Consider the following 26759-nt stretch of genomic DNA (forward strand, 5'->3'; position numbering starts at 1 on the left):
GTAAGGGCCACAGCTCGCTCTGCCCCCCACCCACGAGGCTGGGACCCTCAGTGGGGATGAAAGCGCTGGAGCAAGTGGTTGAATGTGGGGAATACCCCTGAGGGAGGCAACTCCGTGGACGGAGCAGCTGATGCCAGGGCAAAGGGGGAACGTGGACATGGGGTTTGTCTTCTCCATTGCACAAGCATTGCAGTGTCAGAGTTTGGAGCTGAAGGGGGCAAAATGCTCAGTCCATACATGCTGCTGCCTGCTGGGATGGAGGGTGCTTGCAAACATGGGTTTTCTCTTTTATTCGGACAGAAACCCTGAGCAATATCAGTGACTTCCACGCTATGAGATAAGGTGCGCACTAATTTAACAGGAAGAATTTGACACCCGGCATTTAATGGCTAACAAGGAATCCAGCCAGCAGGGAGCTTGTGATCCTGCTTGGCTGTGAAAGTCTCGCATGTAGACTCTCTGGTGTGTAATAAGCTGGCTGAGTTCATCCAGCAGGACACGGTGCAGAGCTTCACTCAGGTCTCCCTCTCTCCCCTTCCTATACTGTTTCCTTAGTTACTGAAGATGCAGTTGTCACAGCACAACCATGAGCTGCATTTCCTTGGGTAAACTAGGTTAAAAAGAAAAAGAAAACAAAAAACAAAAAAAACCAAAACAAAACAAGAAGACCTTCAAAAGTCTTTTTTAAATTGCTGCTTGAGATGAGCCTGTGGGTTGGTCTTTCAGAAATAACACTTTCTGTTCTGCAGGAATCTGTAGGAGCTCCATGGTACAAGGAGGTAAATGTGAAACAATCCCAAGCAGAAGGGCTGAAATCCTCAGGCATGTGTTTAAAAGGAAACAAAGTACACTCCTCTTTTGTAATGCATAGTGCATAATTACCTGGTGGAACTCATTGCCACAGGACAGTGTGGAGGACAAAAATATAAGCAGGCTGCTGTGCGCGGGCATTATTTACACCAAGTCTTGTTAAACTGAGGATGGTTAACACTTCCTCTCTGAGTATCTGTTCACTGGCTGCACCATCCTCTTGGATGTTTTTTTTGTTGTTGTTGTCTAATTTGAACCTCCCAAGCCACAAATTGTGGTTGTTGGTCCCTGTCTCACTGTCTTCCACTGTTGAGAAGAGGTTGACTCTGTCATCTTTGTACGTCACCTTGAAGCAGCTGTAGACTGCTCTCAGTTCGTCCCTTAGACCCCACTGTGGAGACAGTTTCTCCATAAATCCCAACCTTACCAGCTTCCAGGGCATCCTATGCATTGAGTCCAGCCAGGCCTCACTCCTCAAGAAGGCAGAAGGTTCCCGATAGAGCTGTTGTCATCTCCTGCCTCTGCACCACGCAGTGCTTTGTGCCTGTGGTTCCTGACTGCAATAAGAGGCTCCAAGATTGATCCCAGGATCCAGAAACCACACTCCTTTGGAAAAAGTAGAGCGCGAAACTCCCCACCATGCATCACTGGAAAAATACCTTCAGGTGGGGTGCTGGTGAAGTCTGCAGGGGGAGGATGCAGACCAGCAACTTCAGCCTCCCTCACGCCGCTTTCTGAGATGCAAGATGAGGTCTCAGCATGGCATCAAGATCCATCCGTGCTGCAACTCTCAGGGGAAATCCACTCTTTTAAACTTATCCTGGGTGATTTTTCATGATGCCTGTCTTACTACAGATGAATCAAGGAAGAATGAAGTACACCAGGCTTATTAACATTTCTTTAATTAGTAACAGAACAAAAATGTTTGGATTTTACTGATTATTTTACACAGAAAGTATTGGAATTATGTATCAGATGTTTTTGTGTCCATTTTGCTCTGTTTTATTTCTATGTAAAAATATACATCTGGTACACAAGAATTAAAAAAAATAGAATTTTGCAACAAAATAAGTGCTTTGAGCACTAAAAATTCACTTGTGCACTTTAATGGTGGCCTAAATATTTACATTTTCTAGCCACATCCCCTCCCTACCCCAAAAATGGGAACCCCAGATTATAAATAACAACTGTGTCTGGTATACAAAACTTTCCCAGAAAAAGGTCAGGAAACACAAATATAACAATGCTGTGGCTCAGACAATTTAATTTTAACTCCCTAAAAACAGTTTTAAAAAAAAAAAAACCAACAAAAAACTTCAACTCTTGTCAAAAGAAAAATGGCACAGAGAACACAACACTAGTTATCAGGCATTGCAAGCAGAAGGGGGAGAAATTTTGAGATGTGATACCTTTCAGGGGAATAGTGGCACCAGGTAGCAATAGTATGTTTTCAAAAGGTCAGAAAGGTTTAAGAAGGGCTGATCTTGCCTTTTTGGAAGAACAGAGTGCATTAGATGTCTCTTAAAGTCCTTCTCCACCTGATTTACTATGCTGTAGGGCTGGATAGTGGAAAAACAACAATTTCTACAGCCAGCATCTGCCAATCTCGAGCCAAGACAACATGCCAGGAAATGCTGACACATTGAAAATGTTGTTTTCTGGCAACAGTTTATTTCCACCACTTTCTGAGTCTTCCTCAGGTAGACTGTGCTGATCACACTGAAAAGTGGCCTAGTTCACCTCCTCTGTCACGGGGCCACCTTGCCATTAGTCCAAGCAGCGTTGGATGTCTCTCGAGAACATCATGAAGTCCCCTCTGCCGAGCATGAAAAATCCCTTGGGGGGGGATTTTTCCCTTTGGTAAAGCATGAATTAGGACAGAAGGAGAGACATTCCTAGCTCAGGGTTAAAAACAGTACATCAGCCACTAACCACGTGAAGGCAGTTGGGATCAAGTGTCACCAACTTTGCAGAGAGGATCTCGGGTGTTATCACAAACCCTCTGCATGTGGGAAAGGTAACAGGCATTACTCGGTAGCCAGGGTCACACCTTGGGCAGGAATCGCTAATCAGAGATTTGAAGATCAGTGGAGCTGAGGACAAAACAAGAGGAAAGGTAGTCAAAGGGATGTTATGAGACATGGGATTGAGTCTTAGAAACCAGAGTGTGCAAAAGTCAACCTAACTTGCCTCATTCTCAGTAAGTCAGTGGCTGTCTAAGACAGGAGCCGTACAACAGAGACTGAGATCTTAAAAAAAAAATAAATCCAGAGATGTTTGGCAAGCTTAGGGTTCAGCCCTGGCCTGGAGAGGCTCTTCTGCAGTGTTTATAGTTCAGTGAGTTGAAATGCCCAGAGCGAGTCCTTGGGAAGAGATGTACTATCACAGCATGTCTTGTCCCATCGGTCTCCGAATGAGCCAGCTGAGTTCACCTGCCACAGTGCTTCAGTGGCAAATCCGTTCCGTCATTTCTTTCTGCATTGAAGGGGAAGACAAAAGAAAGAAACAGTAAGCGCGAAAGACAGGTTTGAGTAGAGTGACATGTCAGGCAGTTTGGTAGGTGTCCAAAAACAACCCAAGGAAGTGACCGTGGGAGTCTGGGGGAGCATTTCTCTACTTCCCATGCCAGCCCTCCTGGGAACCGCTCTGCCTCAGCAGCAACTTCCTGGCATCCTCCTTGGTCTCCATGGCACATGGTTATTTTGGCCGTGCCCTAGCTTTGCGAGCAGTCCAAGGAAAGAGCATCAGCTGAGATGTTGAAAGATGCAGGTCCTGCTCCTGACTCAGCTGCGGAGCAGCCAGACAAGGCGGTGCTGCTCTCAGAGCCTCCATTTGCAGCTGCCTCGGGAGATGGGACACGGAGCTGCTCCTGGGAGACGCCAGCTCTCGCTCCGGGAGGTGACGACAGGTCACCCAAAGGACCTGTGGTTTTGGCAAGGGATCCCATGGTCACACTGCAACGCAAATGAGTGCTAATAACAGAGGGCCACAGGAAACCTCCTGCCAGAGCGAGCTCTGTTTTGGCTAACAGCCTGTTTTCTTTAGCCAGGATGGCATCATGCCAGCTGCATTAGGAAGGTGCCCAGCTTTCAGCCGGTGGAAGGTGATATTTGTCCTTGTCTTAAGGAGCTCAAATAATAGCATGCAAATCAGCTGGGAAAGTCTGTGATTCTGTCTGGCTTATCAGGTTCATGGCTCGTGAATCGGCGTGTGCACACAGACCCCCTCACATGCCCCACGGAAAGGTTTGCACATGATAATGTACTCCCAAAATAGATCTGAAGTAGGACTGCTCTGTGGAGAAGGAAGGATGCAACTCTGGAAAAAGGAGAACTAGGAAAGCAGGATGACCCTTGAGTAAGGCTATACAAGGTCCTTTAGTGATATAACCAAGGGGGACAGAAGCTGCAATCTCAGCTCTTCAGTGCTGAGAGCTTTGTTTTTAAAATCCTTTGGGAAGAGTGCCAACGAGGGAGCTTCTCTGTAGGAGTAACATGCAAAATCACTCGAGCGCAGAACCCTGCCATCAAATGAAAAGCCGATGCTCTGCCACAAAATCACGTTGCAAACAGGAAGTGTTTGGAAACATCTCGGAAGGAGAAAGAAGAGGGGGTTGAGAAAACTGTGAACATCCTCTTGCAACAGCATCCGGCCCACCCCACTAGCACAGCACCACGCACAAAAGCAACCTTGAACGGGATCGCTTGGGGCAGTCAGTGGACTGCCAAGCTGCCTGCGAGCTCCTCAGGCTGCCCCAAATGTCCAAGGCATTCATCAAGCTCTGGAAATCCCCACAGCTCTGCCTGGGTACGTAACCAGCTGGACCTCTGCCAGTGCTGCTGCCCAGCACCGCGACCTGCCCTTGTCAAGGAACCAAGTGCACGGTTTCTCTCTTCCCCCACAGTTCTTGATTTGTTGAGAGAGTGAATCACTGCCTGTCGCTAGTTCTGCCTGTACAAAGGATCTATCTCATTCTCGGCTATTTGCTGCTAAGAAATCGCTTCCCAAAGATGTTTGACAAAAGGGAAACTGAGGCAGGAAAAGGAGATTCAGCCAGCAGCAGGCTTAGACACCAAGGACTCCTTCATCCCACAATCCTTGTAATTTTTCTAAGGAATATGGGCCTAACAGGACATTTTCTGACTGGGGAGGTGCAGTTTTTTATTTCCTCTTGCTCCTGATTCTCAAAACTGGGGCTCTTCTATAGAAAGTCCACATCTGGGAAGCTCCAACTGTAATACAGCTCTCAGACCTACTGTCCTGCTTCAGATGTGCTCCCTCCACGTGCTTGGTGACCTTCCATAGTCACATGCAGGGAGGAGGCACCTCTGCAGGCAGGAGTCTCCTCTCTCATGGGATTCATGTGGGCTAACTGGCCATCTAAACACAAGGTTAGGATAGTTGTCTGGGCTCCTGAGGCAGTCAAGAGAGACTGACTCTCAAGGACAGTTCATCTCATCCCTACTGAGAGATTATTGCTTTTCCACAAACCTTGAGAACTTGCAAAAACTAAACCCCGCAGTCTTAGCTGAAAATGAAGGCAGATGCAACACACTGTCTGTCCTTGCCTAAGTGTCAAACCAGCTGATGACTCCTTCAGGACTTAAAAACACCTAGGAGCAGGGCAACAGCTATGGTGCGGCCCAGTGAGAAGGAGAATGAACAAAGCAAGTCACTGGTGCTCTGCCCTGGGCTGGGGAGACCAATTAGCCACGGGAAAGTGGACTGAGGTCAAGTGGAAAGTGCTGCAGAGGTTGGATGTTACTGTTTGTGCATCCTCACAACTGCTGCTGAAGCAAAGCCAGAACAGCATGAACCCCGGGCTCCCCACATGCTCCACAGCACAATGAACCAGAGCCACACCAGGTCCTGGGGGCTCATTGGAAAGCCCCTGCGATGCACATGAAGAAACTTCTCTGCCTGCAGCAGAGAAAAATGCTGTTGGAATCTACTGGATCAATCCTAACCCATGCAGACTTTGGGATTGATGGCACTGCCAAGCTGCAGCCTCCCTGGGGTAATGGGTTCTAGCATGGCCAGAAGGACCACTTCCAGTCTTTGAAAGCAGTTCATAAGCTGCAGCAACTTGTCCCTCCCTCCTCAACTCAGCATTGCATCCTGGACACAGCCATCCTCTGGTTGCAGGACATGCTCTTACACACCTACAGCAAGTCATCCCCTGGGGGAAAAAGGTCTCCCATGTGGTTGGGTCTGCTGCAGGGCTTGGATGCCAGGCAATGGGCACACCAAGAAATAAGATACAGATAGACCAGAGGTAAATGTGTCTCATTTCTCTGTAGTTTAACCCTGGTTGCATCACATGGGAAAATCTGTTCATCTTAGATTCATCCAGACCCATAGATCATCTCATGTTGCATATGAGTCATTGGCATTGAAAGCCTATTTAGCAATGTCAGCATCTGCTTTGGCTGTTAGGTACTAATTATTTACATTAGCAAGCATCAGTCAAAGGAGATGACACCATTATGGACTGTATATCAATGCTGAAGAAGTTTGTCATGAGGAGCAGGGGTGAGGAAGACTAACAGAGGGCACAGTGACGCTGAGCTGCCATTTTCTAGAGCTGAGGGCTGTTGTGATAATATAGGTCACAATCAAACCGTACAAAGTAATTAACATAGATGCCGTTGTCATTCAGATCTCCCCTGATTAGATCATCATCCCTCCACCTCCCCAAATCACAATCAATCAGAGCAGACAGGCAGTAAATTGAGACATATTAGTAAAAGCACTTAGCACTCAGGGGCAGGGGCATCCCCGATTCTCCTAAACAGGCAGCTCGTGCTGGGACTTTTCTCTCTCTGGGATCAGATCCTCGTGGTCTTCCCTGGCTCTCTGCTGCTGCAGACAGCCTTTTCTGCAACGCAGCCCTTATCACAGCTTGCTAACTGCTGGGTTCCCTGTTAATTCTTCTCGCCATTGCAACATATCCTCCGTAGGTCAGACCACACTCAACCTTGCCTGTGACACACTTGCTTCTCTTACAAAACTAACTATGTGCATTTTCTAGTTCATGTGCCTGGGCTGTCTGGCCTCTGCTTCCCACCAGTCCTGCTGTTTTCAAGGACTCTCTCTCTGTGCCTGGCTAATTGCTTCCCAAGGGAGGCTGCAGAGAAACTTGGAGCTCCAGAGAGGCCTCTCCAGCTTGGCTTCTATAGCTGTTGTCTGGAGCTGCGTGTCCTACTGGGGCTTGCCTTCCTGCAGCCTCATTGTAATTCACACTAGGATCTCAAGCAAGGACCTTAGTCCCCTAATAGGAAAACTCAAGACTGGAGAGGAGACTTGGGCTCAAATCTGACCCCTGAAGGCCATGCGGACAGAACTGGCTGGCAACACTTTGATGTGCAAATTGCATTAGAGCTACCAAGACAGTACAGTGGGTCACTACGTTACGGTGGTCCTGAGGATACTGAAGAGCAATTCATAGACATGGCAGCAGAGACAAAGTTTAAGGAGGGGTTTCTCAAAGGGTAAAGGATTTCCTTAGTGTTGCTGCAAAGTTCTTGCTCAGCGCGCTAAGGCTGATGGTTACAGGATAGAAAACACGGGTGTGCTTCTGAGGTAGGGTGGCTGAAAGACTCCAGAGGGAGTGACTGCACTGCTCGGAGTCCAGCCCCGACCTGAATGTCCCAGCACTGCATTCAGCCCACACCACTCTCTTCCCATCCCATCCGCCTCCCCATCCCTGGGGCATCCTTACCAGAGGCTCCAGCTCCCGATGGTCAACGAGGCTGAACTCCCTGATGAAGTAGTAAAAGTGCTTGTAGCAGGTGTTGACGTGAGCCTCAGCACCCATGTTGATGATGCTGTCAAAGTGGTGGATGTAGACATGGACAAAGACACGGAAGAGGCGGGTGAGGATCTTAGTGCAAACTTGCTGGAACTGCTTGGGGAAGGGAACACCTGCAAAGCAGAAGCAAGTTGGAAGCCATTTGACCATTTCCAAAAAAAGCCAGCTAGAGTTTAAATGTCCTTGCCATGTTTAACAGGCAGCCATGGGTGATGAGGAAAGACTCCCTTGGCTAACGTCAGGAGTGACAGCTACACCAGGGCAATGTGCCATCTAGCTCTCCCCACCTTCTTCCTCATTGCCCAACCAGCAATTTCACGCAGGCGTGGTCTGAAGATTTGGGGAGTTTCCCTAGGAGAGAAAATTTCTCATCCAATGCAGGAGAGCACATCTCTCCACATTTGGCTCTATCCAGAGCAATCTGCCCTCTCCCTGCAAGCTCCCGGCATAAATCAATTTGTATTTACCCAGGTCCATGACCAAAACTAAACCTCCTCTCAGAACGAAAAAAACCTTCCCTGGTCCTCTGAATCACAGACATGGTTCAGACTGTTTTTCTTCCTCCACACACCCTCAAGCATCACTTCTGATGCATCAACAGAAACAGGTGGGGTTTCTACCTTTTTTCCTGATCCTTGTTTCAAACAAATGTCTCATTAAAACAGGAAGAAAACTGCCCATCTTAACGATGCTTAGGTTGTAATTGCATTGCAACTGTATGATGCTCCCTCCTGAGATGTCCTCCCAGACTGCTCAAGAATGGGACCTACCACACATTGTTCTACACTTTCAGCCTTGTCCCACACGAGGACACAATTTCATACCCTACCTTGTCTAAATACGCTGCTATCACAGTGAAAAATCTCAGAGTCCGTGTCAGCAAGCTAGGGGTAAATCTCTAAAGGAAACATGGCTTTGAAACACCGAACATATTTTTGGGGAGGTAGAAAATGAAACAACCAGAATTTGTTTTCCTGAAGCTTCTTCCTCTCCCCTGGGCAATTCAATGCAAATTTGCAAAGAACAAAATAAAACCCTCCCTTCCCACAGTTGTACCAGCCTCTTCCCTTAGCTTCTTACTAATGCAGCACATAACCTCTTGAAAATCTTTCAAAATAATCTCCGCTCAACCATGGCCAGCTCACACATTTTGCGCTGTGGAAAGCATCAGCACATCTCTTAGCTAAAAAAATTAAAAATGGTAATTTTATCTTTGAATCTTCCTCATCAGCCTCGCTAGGCAATTAAACTATTTTTCCCAAAGGCTCCTGCCAGTTTGTTTCCCAGCAGCGGTGCCGTGCCCCTCTCCTCCGTGGGTGGCAAATGGAAAGGATCTGTGCCTCCAACATCACGCACGCAGCCTGCGTTTTGGCCAAGGTTCGGCGGGTGCTGGGTTCAGTATCGCAGCATTTGGAACAGAAAATGATCTTTGGCCTAAACCAGCGTCACCCTCAGCCCAGCCCAGCCCAGCCCAGTCTCACTTTGCGTTGTGCACAGCGTGGGTGCAGTGGGCAGGGCAGAAGCGTGTGTGCTCGTGCCACGGGGTGGACGTCCCAGCCACCACTCAGAGGAGGACACGTATCTCGGCTCAGCATCACATGAACACAGTGAGGTGGTTTTGAGACTGATTCACGGCCGCTGCTCTGCATAACCACGAGCACGCTGCAGCCGCAGGGCTTCTCCCGCAACAGGGACCTCAGCATGACCCATTTCACTGCCAGCTCTAACAGATCCCGTTAGCGTTTTCTGGGAAAGGTGTACAACCAGGCTCTCCCCATGCCAGCAGCTTAGAGATGGTACTTCTGCCCTGCACCCTTGACCACGGAGCTCTCCTTGCCTGCCAGTCTGATAAGGGCAGGGATCAGAGAGACATCTCAGGGTTTCCCTGCAGTCAGGACAGACACAGTGCTTTATCAACGGCGTCATTTGAGCTTTTTGCACTAAGTGAGAATTTGCTGAGCAAATAAAAGCCATAATCACCCAGTTGGGGATTCAGACTTGCCATTAGGGTGGCCCCTGCAGACCAGCTTTGAAGAACCAGTCAAGAAACATTTTTTTTTTTTTAATAAAGAAAAATTCATCACAGTAAGTAATTTCTGATGAGCACACACTGCTGGGCACCAGCAGGGGAATACACGCTGTTCTGAACAGCCGGTCTCCCTGGGACCAGAGGTGAGCAGTCACTGCCAGGAACTCAGCAAGGTGCCAGCGGGCAGACAGCAATGCATTCATTGCCTCCAGTTTGTCCCACTTGCCCAGTGCCTCCTCTGGTCAAAGCAGGCAGTGAGGAAGAAATCAGACCTGACTGGCCCCTGGGACATTATCGCCAAACTGCAAAGAGTGATAGCGAAGGAAAGCAGCAACCCTCAACCCAGTCCTGAGCTGAGAAAGAAACAGGATCAGACAGTGAACAGCAGATCAAAAGGGTCTCAGACGCCCAGGGCTGACAGCATCTATGGTCTACATACTGCTGTTAGATGAGCCACCTCCAGAGCTGGCAGATGGTGACAAGTGGCTTTCCACCACTTTTGTCCTGAGGTTAGCCAGGAACTGTCTTGTCCTATAAATCAGTTACCATCAAGTCTTCATGGACATGCTGGCAGCTAAGAGACTTAGAGGGGAGACATCCTGGGATCTCCAAAAACAGCTCTTGCATCAGGGAACAGAGGTTTAGCATAAATCATAGAATCATAGAATCATTTGAGTTGGAAGGGACCTTTTAGGGTTCTCTAGTCCAAATCTTATGGCCATCTGCAACTATGGGAGCTGCTGAGCCATCCTGTACCCAGTGATGCCTGGAAAGATATCACCAAGCTACCAGGACCTACAAGTATCCTTCTGGGCTACCCCACCACTGTGCACGCTTTCACATGAACCCAGCAGCATCAGCTCCTGGGAGGTGAAGCTGGGCTGCTCTTCTTTGTGTCCATCACAAGGTGTCAGTGTGTGGCCATCCCCTCTGGGCACGGCCGAGCTGTAGTGGTGGCTGACAGTCACCAATGGACTCTACATGTCACGCCTTACGTGTCATGACACCACCACCCACTATGATCCTTTGGGTCCAGGGATCACTGGGGTCCAGCTCTGGGTCTTTCTCCCCGCATCACCCCTCTCGCTCACACACATGCCCGGGGAAGCACGGGCAGCCCCAGCAGCACAGGGCACAACCCTGGGTCATGGGGTCCTGCTTCCCCTCCCCGTGCTGTGCTGCAGCCACGTCTGCGCTTCTTGCACCAGGACCCTCAGTACAGGCTACAGATGCTCAACTGGACCCTGCGTCTGGCACGGGGCCTGCACCAGTTGATCAAAGCACTTCCCCGCGGGTAGGAAGCAGGGCGGATATCTGATAAGCAGGTTGCCTCTGCCAGCAGCAGTCGTGCCTCGCTGCTGATCTCCAGTGACTTGGAAAGCAACCCACGGCAGCCCCAGCAGGCACGAGCCACACCAGCGAGGACCTGGAGAAATTCGCCGTCCCCTTGCCCAGAGCCGAAAGGAGAGGGCTCTCCAGTAAAGGCTGCATCTGACCAACCCGGGGAGCGCAGCAGAAGGATCTGGCATAAATACAGCTTGCCCTGGGTCACGGCTGCTGGCGCAGCGGATGTCCAGCAGACAATGCATGTGACATCCTCTCCAGCACACGAGGGGACACAGCGGGAGCAGGCTGTGCCTCCTCCCTGCAGCCAGGCACGCATTGCAGCCAGCACATCCCAGCAAGCGAGGGATCTCGGCTCTGGCCACGCACTTATATTGCCCTTGCAGATGTTTAGCTTTAAACTGAGCAGCAGGCCCCCGCACATTCACGTCGAAGCCATCCTGGCTGCTAGGAGGGGTCACTGCGACAGCAAGCAGGGAGCAACGGGGCCCATTCCCCAAGCGTGTGGGGCAGCAGGCTGCTCCCGCCATGGGTCCCACCTCCCTGCCAGGCGGGGCCAGGCAGATCAGTGTGACAGCCGGCAGCAGAGAGACCCTGTTAGTGGCCAATGCGCTGATAAGCAGCACTTGGGAATGGAGCAGTGGTGGCCCGTCTTTGGAGGACTTTCTCCATCTCTGAGGTGGTGCATGGTGGCATGAACCGGCAGGAGTAGCAGCTTGGTGAGAGGAAGGGATAAGGTTGGTGGGAATGACTCTGCATGGCTGAGATAACCCATTAGCAGGAGTGTGGTGGGCCAGGGGAAGGTCAGGATGGAGCCCCAAGTTTTGACAAACCACCATGGCAACGTGATGGGTTTGCTTCACCCTCCCCAGCCCTACACACACGACAACCCAGCCACGCCATCCTAGCATGTCCCACTGATGCTGGTCCCAGCTGCCCCAAGGGACAGCAGAACACCACAAAAACAATCTGGCCTGATTTAAAGGCATTGAAATTACCTTTACATTTAAATCACTGTAGCTCACCATCCAGCAACCTTGGAGGAAGCAGCAGCAAACCCACAATCTCCCCCCTGCCCTGACTCTTCTTGCATGATGAGTGATGAGGAGGGTACCACGGGATGCAACGTGAGCTCGCTCAAATGCCAGGAAAAGCAATTTCTACACTAGGTCAGCTCTTTTTCTCCACCCATGATCACAGGCATGCGATACCCAGACGCTGCACACAGACCAGACAGCTGGCGGCTGGGAGCATTGCCTGTCCCAGGGCGGAAACGCAGCCTGATCCAGAGCAGCCATCCACGGCGGCAGAAAAGGGAGAACCTTACCCATGCTCCGAGCCAGGGCAAAAGCTCTAAGTACAGCAGGTACAATTTCACTCACTGCAACGCAGCCAGGGCGCTGGCGAGTGGCCTGACTCCCAGCCCTGAAATTAATTAGCACCTTCAGTTTATCTTGGATGTTTTGCTTGAAAACCCCAAGACGTGATTTAATGCTCTGAGAAATCTGTTTTCCCCACTCTGTGCTGATTGCTTCAAAACATAAGGAAACCACGTGAGACCACGTGTAAAAGGAAATGAAAATGAGAGGTAACAAAGTGCCTGTGCTTACGGTAAGGGACTGCGAATGGTTCTTGGATCCTTCTTGCCATCTCTCCCGTCCCTAACCCTCATGCTCCAGCCATTTTTTTCATGATGAATCAGTACTGGGAAGCTATTTTGCTTCTTGGCAATTGTATATTTTTCCCCTGCAAAAGCAGTAATTCAATGAACTACGTGATGAATTGTTGTTGTTGTTATTATTTCTCAATTCCATTTTGGCCACCGTGGTGTTTGGTGATTCATTTTTTTCCTAAAAATAAGTCTTTAAAGCCCCATTTAAAACTAATGGCATGATGGCAGCTGCAAGCTGGCGTGGTGTTAAATTTGGAAGAAAATAGGCAGAAAAAAAAAGACAAATCATGTAAAAAATAGCCAGCTGAGAGAACGGCAATAATTAGCTGAATTCTGAACATTTTTCTCCTGTTGTTATGGGGAGAAAGTATTGGATAATTTCGCACCAAGTTTTCTCTGTTTTTTATAATTGCTTTGGGACCATGCTTGAATGGCAGAGCTTGAGTTTTGTAAAGCTTTCCAAGAACTGTTCCAAAATCTCCTGTGACTGATGCTCTTTAGAGCCACAGGCACATTTGGCAGAGAGCACAGGGTGTTTCCGGCGCTGGGTCTGGTCCAAACCCTGCGTCCGCGCTGATTTAATAACGGAGAGGTTTCAACAGCCGTGCTGGTGCTGATGTAGGACGCCTGGCCTCGTGCAACTGGCAGCCTGATGCTGGGCTGACCGGTGCAGACGCAGCTGAGTGCCACGGGCCCTGCAGACCCCATCCACCAGCCCTCCTCCCCAGCGTGCTACCGCCCGGCAGCAGCTCCCTAACACCAGGCACCACGGAGCAGAACGATTACTGGGAAGAGCTGATATTTTCCAGGTGGTGATTTCTTCACATGCCACTCACTGAAGAAATCTACTGATATCGTTTTACCAGCTGGTAAAAATACACCTGTAGAATCGTTTATTCTTCTCCGTGCATGGGAACAATGCTTATTCTCCATTTAAATGTATTTTTCAGGACAGCTACATTGGTTGAAAGAGTGGAAACAGAGCGCTAGCACATGCAAACTGATACAGGTCATCTGGGAGAGCTGCTGCTGCTGTAGATTTATAGCAATCAGGTTGGCATAGCTCACCCCGTGCAGGGATTTGTCTCATCTTGACCAGCAGACAAACAGGTTTCCGCTCCTGAGGAAGGATTATACAGCAAAGCCTTTAACTGGGACCGAGCCCTGCCGGTGGATTTCCCTGGGGATGGGGAAGATGCAGGATCTCCCCCTGACCCTTGCTGTGGTACACAGAGGGCTTGGTAGCCCCCCCAGCCCCATTCAACCACCACAGGGATTTTCTACTGGTGCAAGCGTGACAGCCGAGGGCTGCGGTCCTGCTGGCTAACTCTGCCAGGTCACAAGCTGTCTGCTGGCATCGGGCTCCCTTGCTGCTGTTTTGGATGTCGACTGCTCCCCTGGCCTCGCTGCTGAGCCAGCACAAGCTCTGCGTCGTGCAGTTTGACTAAACCGAAGGTGTTTGTCACCCAGGTCGCTCTGCTCCCCTCCCACCTCTACAGCTCTGACACGTGCTGAAGGACCAGATGCTTTAGTGGTGCAAATCAGCCCAGCTCTGCTCTGGTCACTGGAGTTGTGCCCATTTACCCCAACCAAGGTCTGTCCTGTGATGCCAAAGGACCCCGGCGAGCCCACAAGCCAGTGAACCACCTCTGCTCATTTCCAGCTGAGCCTCTCACCCCAGGGTGAAGGATTTCCCCCCTCTGACCCATGAGATCCCTCTCCCTTAACTGTCAGGACAGCCATGAGCGAGCCCCGCTGAATCATACGCTGCTTCAGGCTTTGTAGCTTTTGGATGGAAAGAGATGCTGAGGTTAGTTAGCCTCAGGCAACGTTAGCAGTTTTGGGGAACACTTGCTGTTTCTAGAAAAAAAGGAAAAGAAAAAGAGAAAAAGTCTGTTTTGTTTGCAGTCAGGTGGCCTTAGCCAGGGAAATCTTTGTGCTGGGACAGTTTCATTGCACATGGCAAAGATGGGCCAGGAGGGAAAGCTGAGATGCACACAGCTCATGAAACGCTCGCTGAGATGGTGGTCAGCCACGTCAGTGGACCTCTCCTGTGCGCGCAGGAGTGGAACAAACCTTCATGCTAAATCCCGTCTCTATTACTAATATTGAAGAGCCTCACCTCAAGCCCAAAGCATGAAATTTATTTTTCCCTCCATCACCTTGTCAGACTTCTCCCCCTCCTTAAAACAGCTCACATCTCCCCTGTGTCCTCTCAGTGCCTTAGTCCCCGTGTCCCGGGTCTCTTCCCAAGGGGCCGGCTCTTTAGGAGGGAGGTTCAGCATCTCCGTTTGCTCGTCCTGGCCGCTGCCCCCAGCCCCGCATCCCTCCCTGCTGCACGTCATCCGGCGCGGTGACGCGGAGCAGCCCGTCAGGAACGGGCTGATGTGACATTTCTCTTTGGCCAAACACCTCCATCTTCTGAAATGCCAGAGCTGCCGAGCAATTACCCGGCGCACAAGGCAATTAATTGGGGACATACTGACGACAAGGCGCCACTGGCTCCCTCCTCCCTCTGCTGACAACAACCTTTCACACGTTTTAAAGTGCCATCTCAGGCTAAGTTCCCTTTTACATGTGCGAGGCCAGAAGCACTGAGACATGCCAGCAAGGGGGCTGAAGTCACTCAGGGACATTAGGGGTCCCATCCCCCCCCCAAAAAAAAAAAAAGAGCTTGGAAGAGGGACCCTGGGAATGGCTTTGGAAGAGGAAAAAAAAAAGAGAAGAAAAAAGGGTTTGCCCCACAACCGCCTGCAGCCAGCCTGGAGATCACCCAGAACTACCCCCACGCTGAAAAGAAAGGAGAAGTGGAAACAAGAGGCACCAGCCGTCCCCCCTCACATCGGGATGTGTTACTCCTCGGAGGGAGAAGTGCCAGAGACAGGGTGAAAACCAGCAGGACCACAACTGTACTTGGCTTTTGCACCTCAGAGGGAGAGCGGAGGGTGCTGCGATGCCACCGTCCCTCCGCGGCTGCCTGCTTTCTGCAGTGTCAAGGCTCCCTGTAGCCCTGACTCCCCAGAGCAGCTTTCAAGCAGCATCACATCCCAAATCCCCCCCTGAAAGGCATGAAATTGGACCGGGACACATCTGCGCCCTTGCTTTTAATGGTGTGCAGAGCTTCTCCTTGGGAACAAGCTGCCAAGCCTGTACCCCTTGGCAGCAGCGAGCCTGTGCCCAGCTGCAGCCAGAGTCAACAGGGACTTTGTTGTTCCCCAGCAGAGCTGGGGCTGCCGGCACGGAGCATCCTGCACCGACGCGGTCAGCCAGCCACGCTTCCAGCCTCCTCCATCCGCTGGGATGTGTGGAGCCCACTGAGCCCACGAGGGAGGGATGCTGCCATGGCACAGCGAGCGTCCCCAGTGAATCCCAGGGACAGACTCCCCCGAGCACCCCGAAGGCAGCCGATCTGCCTGTCCTCCGGTACGAGGATCCAGCACTGTGCTACCCAGCCTGCCCCAGACCGCCAGCAAGGGGAAGAAGGCAGCGATTGCCTGCAGGTCTTGGCTTCAAGTGATGGAGGGAGAGAGAAAGAAAATCCCAGAAGGGGTGTTTTACCACCCTAACTCCAGGCAAAGCCAATGCAGCCAGGTCAGACCAGGGTTCTGGGGGGGTCACCCTCTCGCAGTGGCCAAAATAATTAGCTCGGCACAACCAGCCTAGAGGCACTGCCTCCCCTCTTACTTGCAGAGTGCCGCAACCCCTCCAAGCCTCCGAGGGCCAGAGACTTTCCCAAAAAAGACACACAACTAGGTGTTACAGCACAGCCAAATGGGGCTGCAACAGTTAGTGGCTGCCAGTAATTCCACAGAGACCATTTTATTCAACATTTCCCAGCATGTTAATGAAAATCCTGAGCTTAAACTGCACTGATTTGATACGGCTCTGTCAGCTGTGCTGCTTGGGAAAACAAAAAAGGTCAAGCAGACTTGCAAAGCCATGCCTTTTCCCCCCAAGCTCCTTATATCTTCTTTTACATTCAAGTAGCTTTGTGTTTCGTCTGAAAAGCAACCAGTCCGAGGCACAACCTGAGGCTCCGGCAGCCCCACCAGCCAACGCATCAGCTCCAACCTCTGAACTCATCTCCCCAAATGACAAGAAGGCAGCTAAGTAGCAGGGCTGATAGCAGCAGCAGGTCAGCAGCAGAGGGGTTAGTTTGCAATCTGCCTTTGGCAGCTGCTGCAAGCTCCTCAAGGCCAAACTTTTTGAAGGGGTGCATCGTGCACCCTGGGGGTTGGAAAGGCCAGGTCCTGGGGACGGGCATCTCTGCTTAGGTGATGCCTCAGCTAAATAGCAAGATGAGATGTGTAGTCAGGGCTGAGATGAATTAGCAGAGATGGAAAGGAGCTGAGAAGTGAAGCAGCAAGGTGGGATGAGGGTTAGACCTTGGGACCATGAACCTACCTGGAAAACCAGAAGGAAATTGACTTGGCTAGTTGAGAGAAGAGCACACTGCGGGGATGTGATGACCACCTCTAAGCAGCCCTGCAGCTCAGCTCTTTGCAGAAGGGCAAGGAAGCTGACAAACTACCAGTCCTGATTTCTCACAAGCACAGAATACTTGGAAAAAGTTCAAGTACAGAAAAGGAGAACATTGTTTTCCATATCCCCTAGGAGCAGGACAAGGAATCCCAAGCTCAATTTGCAGCAAAGGGGTGTGGGACAGACACTAAGGAACACCTGGAACGGTAAAGGCCATGATCCTTGGGATCGCAAAGTTTGGCAATACCAATCCTGAGGTGCACCAGCAGCTTGGGAACCTGCACCAGTTACAACCCCAGCCTTCTCGCAAAGAACCAGAGCACACTCACCTATCCTGGTGGGGAAGATGTCCTCGTTGTTAATGAGCATCTCGATCCAGTCCATCAGCATACACATGTACTGCGGAGCCGACAGCTTGGTCGGCTTCTTGTATTTGCTATCGTCCTGCCACCTGTACTCGTACTTGAGTCCACCGGACATGATGGGGCAGGTCTTTTCTGTGCAATACTCCGACATGGTACCGTAGATGAGGTTGATGCGGTTGAAGAAGTCCACCACGTGCACGGCGATCCAGTCGTTGATGCTCTCGCCAGGAGGCAGCTGCACCACCGCTTTCAGGTCCAGCCCAGACTTGAGGGAAGCCTGGGCTTTCTTGTACAGCTCGAAGCGCTGGGTGCCTGGCTCAAACTTCTTTCGGGGACGAAATGTTTTGTCTTTGTTGAAGACTTGCTTGAGACACAAGGCCATTGTGGGCAGGGCCGGCCAGGGTGAGGGCAGAGGCTTGGTGCAGTGTGAAACCAAGGCTGAGGTCTTCAGGGGCGGAGGTTTCTGGGAGGAGAAAGAGACATTTCGGTCACCTATGACGGCAGCTGCATGCGTGGGCACGCTTGCAGGGACAAATTCACACCAGGATGCTGGCTGGCCCCGCTGCCGTGGCAGCACATGAGGACAGAGATTTGGGGTGAGCTCCTCGCCCTTCTACACCCACCGAGGTGACCTGGAGCAGCTGCTGCCACCTCACACAGCAGCTCCCGGCACCGCAGAGGGCGAGCGCTGCTGCACGTGTCCCACGCAAAGCTCGATGGCAGACAGAGCCCGTCCTTCCTCCTGAGCACACCGGGAGCTCATCGGGCTCCAGCCAGCCTCTTACCTCCAGGGCTTTGATCAATAACTGCTGCAATAAAGCGAGAGCCACACTATCGGTGGAGCTCCCCAGCTTGGACAGTCCCAACCTGGAGGCCCTTTTGTCTTCCAGCAAAGGGGAAGCGTCTCTTTCCCAGGGATTTCTCAGTATAAAGAACCCCTGACCCTGCTGCGGTGGCTGGTGAGCAATGCCCCAGGGACTTCGCTGCGACCACAGCTGGCTGCTGGTTCACACAGCCCCAGCGCCGAGATCAATGGGAAAAGGGGGGGATTATTTTTGTTGTTCTGCCCCGTGTGTTTGTTCAATAGAACAAAACCCGCATCCGAAGAGGGGAAACGGCAGCCCAGCACAGCAACACGATGTGCCAGGATGCGGCCGGCCCTCCAGGCATGCACACAATGCGCACAGGAGCAGTTGGGGTGGTGAGCCGATCTCCCGGTGACTCCATCTGGAAGTCACAGCTTGGCAAAGTGCTGAGCTCACCCCTTCCTGCCCGAGGTTAGCAGCACAGACGATTGCTGCGGTATTTCCCTTTTTTTTTGTTTTGTTTTTCTTTTCCTCCCTGAAGCTCCAGTGGAAATCCCATCCGCCCTGGGCTGTCCCGGACAGGCTGAAATACACTTGTGCATTTAGTTACCCGCGCTCATCACGGGCGGTGTTAATGTGAGATCAAGGCCCGGTTGTGCTAAATGCTTTGCTGAGGCTTAGGGAAGAGAAAGTCCTCCAACAGTGTCCCTCTGATGGGAGGAGATGGAGAAAGAGTTAAAAAAAAGGAAGAAAAAGATTCACGTAAAGGGGAAGTGACTTACCCAAAGTCACGAGCAGGATGGAATGGTGCCCAAGCCAAACCTGGATGCATGTTCATCATGAAAAAGACAACTTTCAGCCAAAAGCTTTCTATATAAACTCTGTTTCCTAAATTTAGTCCTGAGCCACAGGCAGATCCTATTTTGCCCAGCAAAGATCAGCTAAACATCTTGCAAGGGAACCCCCATGCTCCCCTCAAAGCCCACCCATGGGGGCATCACTGGGAGGCAGGAGGACCTAGTGATCATCCCAAACACCAGCAGGATCTGCCCTGTGGGGATTTCTGCACCACAGCCAGCATGTGGCTGCGAGGGGAAATCCCTGGTGTGGGTGCAAACCCTGGCGTGAGTGGAAACCCCAGCGTGAGTGCCGTTAGTGCACTAACCACAGCCTTTCCCGCAGGCTGGAGCGCTGCTTTACCACCGTTACGGAGCTCGCAGCGTCGTGGTACCAAATCCCGCCATGCTCTGCTGCACCCAGGTACAACCAGACCTGAAACCGTATGATTTTAGGTGCTTCCTGCCCCACGGAGGGGGTCGCAGGCATCACACAATGTTAGGCAGTATGACTTTAATACCGGGATATCTGCAAACCTTCCCCAGCTCATGTGGCCGGGTGGGATTTTAATGGCTCCAGCCCTGTTGTCCTCATTTACTGCTGAAGGGCAAAGACTGGGATATATTTCTTGGATGCTTTCTCCTCCCCTGCCCCAAGCAGCTGGATCTGGCCATGTCAAAGAGCTTGTTCCCCACTTCAAAAAAAGATCATGAGCTCTCCAAAATGCCAGCCTATGGAGGGAGCGGGCATCACGTCCCGACTCCTACCTGTCCCGAGGGGAAGGGTCTCGGGTACAGCAGCCCCATGGAGCCCAACGGAGGCCAGGGCACCCTGGGCACAGCGAGGCTGTGAAGAAAAGCCCTCATCTGGGGCTTCCCACCCAGCTGTCACATATTCACAGCACATCCTGTTGATAACACCTCTAAAAAAAGCCTCCCAGGGAGTTTGCTGATGCATAACAGTTTCTAAAATATGCACATACACATATGTATGTATTCATATGAAAACTACTGCGATGGGGATCCTGATCTAGGAACGTAGGAAGTGCCAGGCTTCCCTTTGGGATGAGGCATCCAGGAGGGTCTGCCCATAGGGAGGTGGGCGGATGGGGCTGAGCAGTGCCCGGCCCTGCAGCCAGCGTGGGAGAGGGGGCCACAGCCCCTCCGCTGCTTTTGCCCCCCCCCCCCCCCCCAAAGCACTTGTCACTAACTGGCTCTGCCACCAAGCCAGGACATGGGGCTGCCACCACTGAACCAGGACACAGCGCTGTCCCTGCCTTGCTGCTATTTTTTTTTTCTCTCTCTCCTGTCATCAGCCAGCAGCAGAGGGCTCTTGCTGAACATAAAGGCCATTAAAATAAGCAAAAATTAAATCGTGCCCCTAACGAGAAGTCAGGATTTCCCCATCTGACACTTGGCAGCTTGCCAGCATGGGGATGATGCAGCACCCACTAATCCATCCTGCAGCTCCCTCATCCCCATCCCCAGCCAGTCCACAACCCCTGGCAATGCTGAGCAGCTGCCCAGCACCCAAACAAAACGCAGTGGCTGCCACCCCGCACGGCTGGACGGGCACCGCGCGGCACCACGCCAAGCCCGCGTCCTCCGTCTCTGTGCCGGGTAGACAGAGGACAAACAACCTGGGTAGCCCCGTGTTAGACCTGTCCGATTCCACCAGGTGACACGGTCCCTCTGGGTTCACATCAGACCAGACGGGGACTGGGCTCTAACTGGGAGGTTTCCCTGGGATTTCAGCAAGGCAAGTCGCGCCAACAGACGTTTCTCCGTGTCGCCATTTCTGCTGGCCTCAGCTCCGTACGCTCTGCTCCAGGAGCTGTTGCTGTTTGCAGGTTCTTCCATGCAGAGACCGGGTTGTTGTGGGGTGACGAGAAGCCATGCTGGCGGATGATATCCCATCAAATGTGTCACTTGCAGAGGCCACCAGCAGTGAAATCAGTTCTCCGTGAATACGAGGGGGTTCCCTTGTTCAAGTGCCTCACGCTGGATGTTGTCTGCAAATATTGAGCCACTCACTGGGAAATAAACTCTGCATCCCATCTCCTGAAGCCAGACCCGTAACTCATCCCACAACTGCATCTCTGCATCATCCACAACTGGATCTCTGTGTTACCCTGCAAGCTGCTCTCATTTATCAGGCAGGTGGGAATGTGCTTCACGCTTCAGTACCTTCCGAATAAAACACCAGTTTAAAAAGGAAAAAAAAGAGCAACAAACCTGCTAAACATCTGCCAGGTGTTTTCATATCTCCATCTGGTAGAGATTCCCGGGAATGGAGGAGCAAAACCCATTGCTGCCCAAGCGCTCGGAGCACACCCGTCCCCTGAGCCCGCGGGATGCCAGCGCAGCACCGCCGCCTCTCTGCTCCCCGGGCAGCAGCACACGCCGGAGTAACGTGAGCGGTTTTGCTTTCAGGATCCTCGCCAGCATTGCTGCCAAATTACCGAGTCACTAAAAGGCCTTGTGAATCCTTACTGGGCAAAAATGTTCTCCAGAAATTAAATTTAACACAAAGCCAAAAACACATCCTGGGATTTACGACCCGAAGAAGCGGGGAGAGGCACTGGGCCAAAGAACAGATTTGTTCTCCACCTCACTCCAAAGCTTTCAGTGCCCAGAGAGATGGATGTGCAGGGAAGGACGTGAGCAGCGTGGGGAGGGAGCTGCACGGAGGCCAAGACCAAGGCTTGAAATACCAGCTACAGCCCTTGCAGCTGGGGCGCTGAGGTGGGACGTACCAGCTCAGAGCAAACGGGCTCAGCAAAGTCACTGATGCCTCAGTTTCCCCTCGGGCAGGGCCCCGCACCCACCCCCACCTTCTGAGAAGAAAAGCAAAATCCTTTGGGAACGGACCCAGATATGTCCCAAGTCTAACTGGTGGGAAAGGACATCAGCAGTGAACGCAAGACCAGATTTTCCCAGTGTCCACCTTTATGCATCCGACTCAGATGGTGCTCTTCCATCACTGGCCGGGTATTTGGGACAGGTCCCACGTACAGAGATGGAAAGTGGGCGATCTTCCAAGTTTAGCTGCAGCACAGAGTTCAGCTCAGCCTGACGCTCAGGGCTGTCGCGTTCCTGGAAATCAGGCCGTGGTCCGCTGGGGCTTGGGGTGGGACAGGGGACCCGTCCATGTCCAAATTGCCGCTCACAGTGCCCGTTTGGGGGAAAGTGAAGGGCAGGCTGCTGTTCAACAAGCTTAGACAGCAGCTTCCTACGACATGACCGTACACATCCCGCTGCCAGCCCGTGCCGGCAGGGCCTGGACCGGCGCCGCAGCAGCAACCTGCAGGTCTCTGCCTTCGGTTCCCACGTGCAAAATCAAAGCTGCCCCGAGAGGAGCCTTGGCAAAGGCTGCAACCCCACTTCACCGCGCCGCAGTTCCCATCACGGGGTGGTGCCGGCACCCGGGGGGCTCACACATCCCTTTCTGAAGCATCTGCAAACCCCCAAATCAAACCTCATCCCGCTCCTGGGAGCAGATGAGGAGTGAAGCAGGCAGCCACGGAGCCGGAGACTTTTCCCGCTGTCACCTCACGTCCCTGCTGAGGACGGTCGGGGGAGGATGAGCGAAGCTGCCGGGCGGAAAGAGGCCGCCGCTTCCCATGGGACACCCATGCCGCAGTGTGCTCAGTGCTCACCCCCATCCGTGCTCCCGAAATAGCCTTGGCTTTGCACAGGGCTGGCTTCAAACCCAGCTGAGCAGCCACAAAACCCCATCCACAGCTGCAAAGGCTGCTGGCTTCAGTCCCGCCCCTGTTTTTACCAGCAGCAGCAGAAGCAAAACTCAGTCGGGTTTAGCAAGAACCAAATGAGCGCAGGGTTAAGCTCTGCAAGAGCAAGGCAGAGTCGCTGCCGGGGATGTAGCAGGCAGAGACACATGAAAAACTGATTTCCTAGATTGCTGGCAGGTCCAGAGATGAAAGGAAATGAACTGGATGGGGGGGGGGGTGTAAGTTCAGGGACAAACTAAGCTGCTAATTTCAGATTTGAGGGTTGTTTTGTTTTTTTACTTAAGCTTTTTTTTTTTCTTTTCTTTTTTTATCATTTGAAAACCACAGAGGAACACGGCAAGGCGACGGCTTTGTTGTAAATTAAAAACAACTCTGAAAGGTCTGTTTAGAAACTGGCAAAACAAAAGGGGAAAGCAGGCAGAGCGGCGGGAGGGGGGCTTCCTCCCCTCCAGTCCTGCAGGCGCGAGGCAAGGTCACCAAAGAAAACCTCCGATTTTGACCCCAAATAAGCTTTAGTCAGAAACCCAGGAGGAAGGATCAGACATGCTGCCGGTCTCCAGGGTGATGGGCACCAGGGATGGTCCTGCACTCCCTGCCTCAGTTTCCCCAATTTCAAAACTCCTTTCCCTCCCAGGGCTACTTTTATATTAAGAGCTGCAAAAGCAAAGGCTTCAGGGGGAAAGTGCTTTGCAAGTGCCCCTGGGAAGCATTAGTGATTGTGGAGGGTAAGGAGAGAGGAAGACTCCGACACCGGCATCTCCTGTGGCTCCAGTGCTGAGCGCATCCTCTCTGGATCTGGCCCGAGATGGTTACACACTCGCACAAGCATCTGACTGGAAACCGCAGGCAGCCGCTTCAGCAGCGCGCTCCAGCCCTCACCGGCGGTGCAACAGCCAGGGAGCACGACGAGGGGTCCAACACTGCGGGCAATCCGCAGGGAGACTCCAGCTCCCGCTGCTTTGGGAAGATGCCGCAGAGGGAGAGCGCGGATCTGTGCAGCTCCAGGCATCGTAGAGCAAAGCGTAGGTGAAATACTGCCAGCTCTGCACATCCCCTTCGGGCTTCCCTGGGGGGATTCTTGTCTTCAGCCATCCAAATGTCTAATTCTGCTTCCCTGCTTTAGGGGATTCCCTTCTCCCCACCACAGGCAGCACAGAAGTCCTGTCCTGCCCCATTCCTGGTGGCGGAGCAGGGCAGGCATCAGCTCAGCCCCCGTCTGCCAGAGCCCCAAACCAGCCAGCCAGCCCCCAGATGGACAGGCTGACCAGCATCCAGCTGGCGCTGGGGCTCGGCTGGCTTTTCGCTGCTCTAGGAAGTGTTACTGTCTGGCTGCTGGCTTGACAGCCCTGTCTCTGAGCTTCCCTTCAAGCCCTAGAGAAGTCCTGTTGCAAAGTTTGATCTTCAACCTGTCCTAGAGCATCTTTGCAACTGGGGCTTCTTCTTGGTGAACTTGAAAGTGTATTAGAAGCGCCCCAAAGGCCAAAGCTGCCCCTCCAGAGCATCCCTTGCACTGCAGCCACCTCAGCCCCAATCTAGCCAGGGCTTGTGGGCATATGGGGTTCCTAGAGAAGGGAACGTATCCCCTCTTTTCCAGCCTTTGCAATAGCCATGTCTGGTTTTAATTGTCCAAGGAGGGGGGGGTTGCAGAAGGGCAATGCTGGGGAGTATGGTCTCGGGGCGCTGGCCCTGCTCCCTCTGTGCTTCCTGCTGGAGCCAAGCCCCAGCTGGGCTGTCCGTGAGAAACGGGGTTATTGGCTGCTGATCCCAAATATAACCCAAATGATGGAAAATTCCAGGAAACGAGCCAAGACAAGATGCCGGGAAGGGGATCAAGGCCCAGCACGCAGGCTGGGGGAGCTGCAGAGAAGCCCCGAGCTCTCAGCAGCATCTCCCTGCCGCCAAACCCCTCTTGTGCAAACCCTCCCTGGTGCCGCAGAGACCCACAAGAGGTGGGAGCATCCTCCAGGGCAGCCCCCAAGCATCCGTCTCTGGAGCAGCCATATCCGGAGCAGAAGCAGGACTCAGCCCCTCGCACCCCGGCCGGGGGCAGCTGCCAGCGAGAAGCCACGCTGGTGCTTCCCCTGCTCGCCTGGCACTTGGAAATCCCCAGTTTGTGCAAAATAGACCCAGCACAGCTTCCAGGAATGGGACCGCGCACACCTTAGCTTGCCCCCCTGGCTGGCCCTGCTGTCCCCCCTGCTCTGCCCTGCTCCTTGCCCTGCCGCCCTGCCATGCCACCAGCAAAGCAACCGCTCCCTGGGGACCACAGCTGGGCCCAAAGGCCCCGAAAAAGTTTTTCCCAAGTCACCCAAGATCCCTCCAAGCAGAAGAACAAAGCCCCAACTCTCCAGGCTAGAGGCAGCATTTCCAGTTCATTTTGGGGGTGATACCCAGTGGGACCAGAGGCTTTTTGGGGGTACCTCATTCCTGGGGGCTGGGATCTCGCTGCTGCTACCAGTGACTTGCTGGGAGCTCTGCAAAGAGTTGTCCAACGGCCTCCGCGGTACCCGGCTGCTCCGGTTCCGTCCCAAGGGCGATTACTCCACCGTCAGAGCCGTAATCCCAAACACCGGGAGCTCCAGGCCTGCGAGCTCAGGGGAGAAGTCAAGAGGAGATAAGCCAGCTGCTGAAAACCCATCGCCACCGCTCACTCTCACCCGGGTTCCCCCGCCCACAACTTTTCCGCCGCCCTTTGCCACACCGGCAGAGCCGCTGCCGGGACTGTCCCACCCGGGAAACGGGTGTCTGCCCACGCCGTGTGCTGCCTTCCTTCCCCCGTGCGCTGCGGCCATCTGCACTAATCCCTGCCCCGCCGGCGGCTCCCGGACGCTCCCGCAGCCCCGAAACAGGCTCCCGTGGTATTTACACACCAGCAGCTGAGCCGAGACGTGACGGAAGAAGGGGAAGAGCTTTCTGCAGGCGTCCGTGCCCCGGCTGAGAGGATTGCTCTTTCCCAGGCTAACCGTGGCCAGCTCTTGCCCAACCTGTGCTTAAAAGCACCCAGGAGCATCCCCGGGGATGCAGAGGGGTGAGCACTGGCTTTTTCCCCCCCCCCAGCACTCACCTCATCCCCCAGTACACCCAGCTTCCAGCCCCAAATCCCTCCGCTGCACTTTCCGCTCTTACTGGGGAAAAAACAAACAAAACAAAAAAAAGAACAAAAGCCCAAGCCAGGCTCCCCGTTGGGACTGTCGGAGGTTTGGGGAGGGAGAGCCGCCGTGCTCCGGCACTCGCCGGGGTTTCATTAGAGAAACCCGGGGCCGAGGGTTTTTCTCCGGCCGGTGATGTCACATCCTGACCCTGCCGGCAGCTCCAGCCGTCCCTGGAAAACCCATCGGGAAGCCGGCCTGCCGGCCCCCCGCCAGCCACCGCGGCGGGCACACACGCTCACAGGCAGGCGCCCACGCTCACGCCCACGCACCATTCCTGGATGCTGAGGTCCTTTTTGGCGTGCAGTCCCGCGCCGCTGGCTGGCTCCAGGCTTTCACGGGACAGCGGCGCGCTGGGGGAAAGGAGATGAAATCCTGCAGTATTCCCCCCCCACCCCAATCTTTGCACAGCCCCTCTCCCTTCATCCTTCCCCCCCTCTGCACGCATACAAAAAATCAGCCGGAGGTTTCAGTGCCAGGCCAAGCTGGACACCGTCCAAAACAGAAAAGCCAGAGAGAGGGGAGAGAAAAACCCAGAAAAACTTGCACTGCGCAGTGCAGACTTACTGTCTGTCGGTCTCGGAGGTGGGGTGAGTTCTGAAGTGTGCCGTGGTATTTAAATACCGCTCGGCGAAAGCAAGCCTGCGCCAGCACGCTCAGCGCCGAGAGGAGCGGCCAGCCAGCGTGGGATGGTTCGGTGCGG

General features: G+C 52.9%; 1 protein-coding gene across 10 annotated transcripts; it reads right to left on the minus strand.

Moving 5' to 3' along the window:
* Nucleotides 1-1699: 1699 nt before the first annotated feature.
* MOB3C (MOB kinase activator 3C) lies at nt 1700-26759 on the minus strand. Of its 10 annotated transcripts, XM_054834105.1 has the most exons (6): nt 26624-26751; nt 26329-26409; nt 25328-25491; nt 17478-17976; nt 7532-7734; nt 1700-3285 (listed from the first exon to the last, which is right to left on the minus strand). In XM_054834105.1, exons 4-6 carry the CDS (start codon nt 17893-17895, stop codon nt 3256-3258), a joined length of 651 nt encoding a protein of 216 aa, XP_054690080.1. In that variant the 5' UTR covers nt 17896-17976; nt 25328-25491; nt 26329-26409; nt 26624-26751; the 3' UTR covers nt 1700-3255. The 10 variants fall into 10 exon arrangements, with proteins under 10 accessions (XP_054690080.1, XP_054690075.1, XP_054690076.1 ...); XM_054834100.1 differs by lacking the exon at nt 25328-25491 and having other exon boundaries at nt 26624-26752; XM_054834101.1 differs by lacking the exons at nt 26329-26409; nt 26624-26751 and adding an exon at nt 25972-26311.

The sequence above is a fragment of the Grus americana genome, chromosome 8 (assembly GCF_028858705.1).
Source record: "Grus americana isolate bGruAme1 chromosome 8, bGruAme1.mat, whole genome shotgun sequence".
Classification (NCBI taxonomy): Eukaryota; Metazoa; Chordata; class Aves; order Gruiformes; family Gruidae; genus Grus; species Grus americana.